A 3,716-nucleotide genomic window follows, 5' to 3' on the forward strand; every position below is an offset into this window, starting at 1 on the left:
TGCTGCGTGTCCGCGGGCCGGCTGGCGCAGGGGGCCGCGTGCTGCTGGTCGGCGCCCTGCGCGGCCGGCACGGCGGCCGGCGGCATCTCGCCCGCTCGGATGACCATGGGCCCGCGAAGGACAGCGCCGTCCGCCCGCCCCACGTGGTGCGGCCCCGCCGCCGCTACGGCGCCCGGCACGGCCCAACCCCCGCAACCGCAGCGCCTTAAAGGGGCCGCGCGCCCCGCGCCGGGACCGGCCCCGCACGGCTGCGGACAGACCCGCACGGACCCCGCACGGACCCCGCACGGTCCCGCACAGACCCCGCACGGTCCCGCACGGCCCCCGCACGGTCCCGCCTCCCGGCCCCGCGCCAAGCGGCGACACGGCCAAGGAGGCCCCGCAGGCCCCGGTGAAGGTCACCGGCTGCCCGCGACCTTCCCGGAGGCCGCAAGGGCGCCCGGGGGGCACCGGGGGGACACCGCGGGTGTCCCGGCCTCGTGTGCCCGCGGCTCCGGGCCGGGCCCGGTGCGCCCCTGGCAGCGGCAGCGGCGGACGCGGGCGGAGGGGCCCGACACGGGCGGAGGGGCCCGACACGGGGCCCGACGGGGCCATCCCGGCCCTGGGGCTGCCCCGCGCTGTCCCCCCCCGGGCCGGGGCAGCTTCGGCCTCCAGCCGCTCACGGAACAGGATGGAGCGTGGGGTGGTTTGGGTTGGAAGGGACCTTCCAGTTCCACCCCCTGCCATAAGCCAGGACACCTTCCACTAGACCAGGTTGCTCCAAGCCCTGTTGTTGCTGGACAGGTTATAGTTCTTTAAAAAGGAGCCTATGCAGCAGTGGAGGGAAACGTTGGGAAATTCATAATTGTGACAAAAAGTGTTTGGTAGTATGAAAAAAACAAACCAAACCAAAAACAACAGAAAAACCTCCAAACTTCATTAAGAAAGGATGTTCTTCGATGTTTGATCTTTGTAACTTTCAAACCTAATCAACAAGAAGGGAGGTTAAATCCATGAAACAGAGAGCAGCTAACAAGAAAGCTCTAAGTGACTTACATGTGTTAGGAAAACAAAGTTTAGGGCTTGACATGCTTCAGTGATCTCAGACATGGGGGAGGAAGTTAATATAGCTTGGGAAGAAGGATGTACCACTGGCAGTGGACACAAAGAATGCTAAAGTTATGGGCCACAAGGACATTTGGCAGGACTCCCAAGATAAGGAAGAAACTAATAAAACCAACTCAGTAATTGTGCTGAAATCAGCTCCAAGTAGGTAAATGGTAATTCTGGCAGGATCTGCAACCACCAGCCCAAGAAACCCACAGACCCAAAAGAAGAGAGAAAAGAGAGAAACTGAGCATGTGGACTAATTAGCATGAGAAGCAAGAGAATCATTAACCAATAGAAGATAGAATCCTAACTAATAAGGGAACTAGGTAACTTGTAGCCAATGAACACTAACTCCTTTGTTTGCTAAAATGCGTTAAAGTTTTGATAATTGGCTACGTGTTTGGAGGAGCCATCCCCACATACCCTGTGCTGAATAAAGTAATGTTGGCTCTCTAACCTATCAAACTGGTTGGAGAGTTTATTTTCCTGGTTTTGGTGTCACTGTCGAGCCTGGCCCTGAACACTTCCAGGGATGGGGCAGCCACAGCTTCTCTGGACAACCTGTGCCAGGGCCTCCCCACCCTCACAGGGAAGAATTTCTTGCGAATATCTCATCTAACCCTGCCCTCTTACCCTTTGAAGCCATTCCCCCTCGTCCTGTCACTCCAGGCCCTGATAATGATCCCCCCCATTGACCTGCAGGCCCCCTGTAAGGACTGGGGGGCCTCTCTAAGTTCTCCCCAGAGCTCTGAAGGGGCTCTGGGTGGTGAGGTGGGAGCCAGGCCTGGGACGGAGGCAGAGATGCTCATGGTTTGAGGCTGGAGGTCCTGGGTGCTGGGGCAGGACAGCACAAACCTCTGCAGATTTCAATCTCTTTATTAAGAAAAAGGCATATTACAACAATTCCTAAAGTACAGCTCCATACTCTAGTTTCTGGATGTTAACACATTTTGAAAAGCACTTGGTTAAAAAGCAAAGTCAACATGAACATCGTCCTGGCAAATAATGGTGACATGTAGCAAAATGAACATTCAAATAAAGCAGAGCAGTGTCAAAACCTTTGGCATCTGTCCCTCCACGGCGCTCCCCAGCATGAGGCACAGGCGTTTATTGTTCTCACTGAGCTTTGCAAACTCAGCCAAGGACAATATTTTTGCTCCAACGAAACTGCAGCTGCTCTGGGATCAGGGGAGCAGGTACCATGGGTGCTGCCCTCCTCCTTCCTCTGCCAGAGCCCTCCCCACGGTCCCAGCACAGCTCCGGCCAGGAAGGGGGGATGTCCCCACACTCTGAGGGTTAGACCCTCTGCACAGACTGGGGTGGCAGTGACTCTGAAACATACAGGCAGTGCTCATCCCCACAGGGCTGCAGAAAGAGTCTGCTGCTTCAGACATGCAAAGATTTGGGGTATTCCCATGGCCCAATAGTCTAAGTCCTGCAATAATTGTAATGACGGGAAAGGGGAGCTTTTTTTGGAAGTCGCAAGATCAGGGAAATCTATCAGGAAGAGCCAGGAGGCATCACCACACCCTGTCCAGGGAGGACCAGGCGCCACTCGGGTGTGGGTTGGGTGCACCTCTCGCACACTGGCAGCTTCATGCCCCCGTTCCTGCCCGAAGGGGCGAGGGGAGGGAGGGTGAGATGAAGGGATCAGATGTGGTGGCAGGACCGAGTGTCCCCCTCCAGGTCCTTCTGTCCAGAGGCACCGTCCCTTCATGTGGCTGGGACAGCAGCGTCCCTGCAGGGCAGGAGGAGAGGAGACAGAGGCAGAAACAGGGCCTGGGGAGCAAAGGGCACCTCTGACAGCGAGGGGACACGGCGCTCTGATCTTTGTGCTTTTACAGGCCGCGGTGTCTGGCAGCTCCTCCACGGCCCCTGTGCTCATCGATCCCAGGCTCCTCCTGCTCACCCAGCCTGGCACACTGGCACTGCTGATCTTATCCACAGCATGAGGCAATCCATGGGCATAAGGGAGTTCTCTCTCCTCCTGTTGCATTCCCTGTAGGACTTGGCAGCCAGGCACGGGCAGTGCAGGAGAGTGACAAGAACAGGCGTGCACCGAGGCAGCTGCGGCGTCAGTACAGTGAGACTGGCTCGTCACGGCTGCTGGGACACGGGGGCTGCTGTTCTAGGAAAAAGGCAGGTCATGGGGCTTCACTGGGGCAGCAGGAGCCAGCTCACAAGGCTGCACACAAGGACTCAGAAAGGTTCACCTAAGCCCTGTAAATGGAAGTCCCTTGTCATGCTGCTGATTTACCTTCCCAGTGGGGAGAGCTTGAGGAGAGCTTGGGAAGTGCTGGCCAGAGCTGCAGTGCTGCTGCTCCTCTGCCTTCTGGGAGCTTGTCTTAGGGAACTTGTGCACGGAGATGCACTGTGCAGAGCAGAGCACTCCCTGCACACCACCAGCTTTCCTGGGCACCCGCAGAGACCAGCCCTCAGCCCCTCCAGAGCACCCCTCAGCTGGGCCCTGAACCCGGCTTCACACAGAAAGCCTTGGGCTCTGCCTTGGGCAAAGCTTCCCCAGGCAGTGGGGCCTGGCCCCAGTGCAGACAGTCTCTGCACAGAGCCCTGCAGCAGTGGGAAGGTTTGGAGGCTGGTGGGGGTAGGAAGGATGCAGCTGGAAGCAC

General features: G+C 58.0%; 1 protein-coding gene across 1 annotated transcript in view; it reads right to left on the reverse strand.

The window, feature by feature from the left end:
* CLUH (clustered mitochondria homolog) overlaps positions 1-111 on the reverse strand; it is a 38,493-nt gene extending 38,382 nt beyond the window's left edge. The window contains exon 1 of the mRNA XM_027698693.1: positions 1-111. Within this exon, the coding sequence (XP_027554494.1) occupies positions 1-107 (107 nt within the window). The 5' untranslated portion in view covers positions 108-111.
* Positions 112-3,716: the final 3,605 nt, after the last annotated feature.

This window comes from Neopelma chrysocephalum, unplaced genomic scaffold (genome assembly GCF_003984885.1).
Source record: "Neopelma chrysocephalum unplaced genomic scaffold, ASM398488v2 Primary Assembly neopelma1_132, whole genome shotgun sequence".
Taxonomy (NCBI): domain Eukaryota; kingdom Metazoa; phylum Chordata; class Aves; order Passeriformes; family Pipridae; genus Neopelma; species Neopelma chrysocephalum.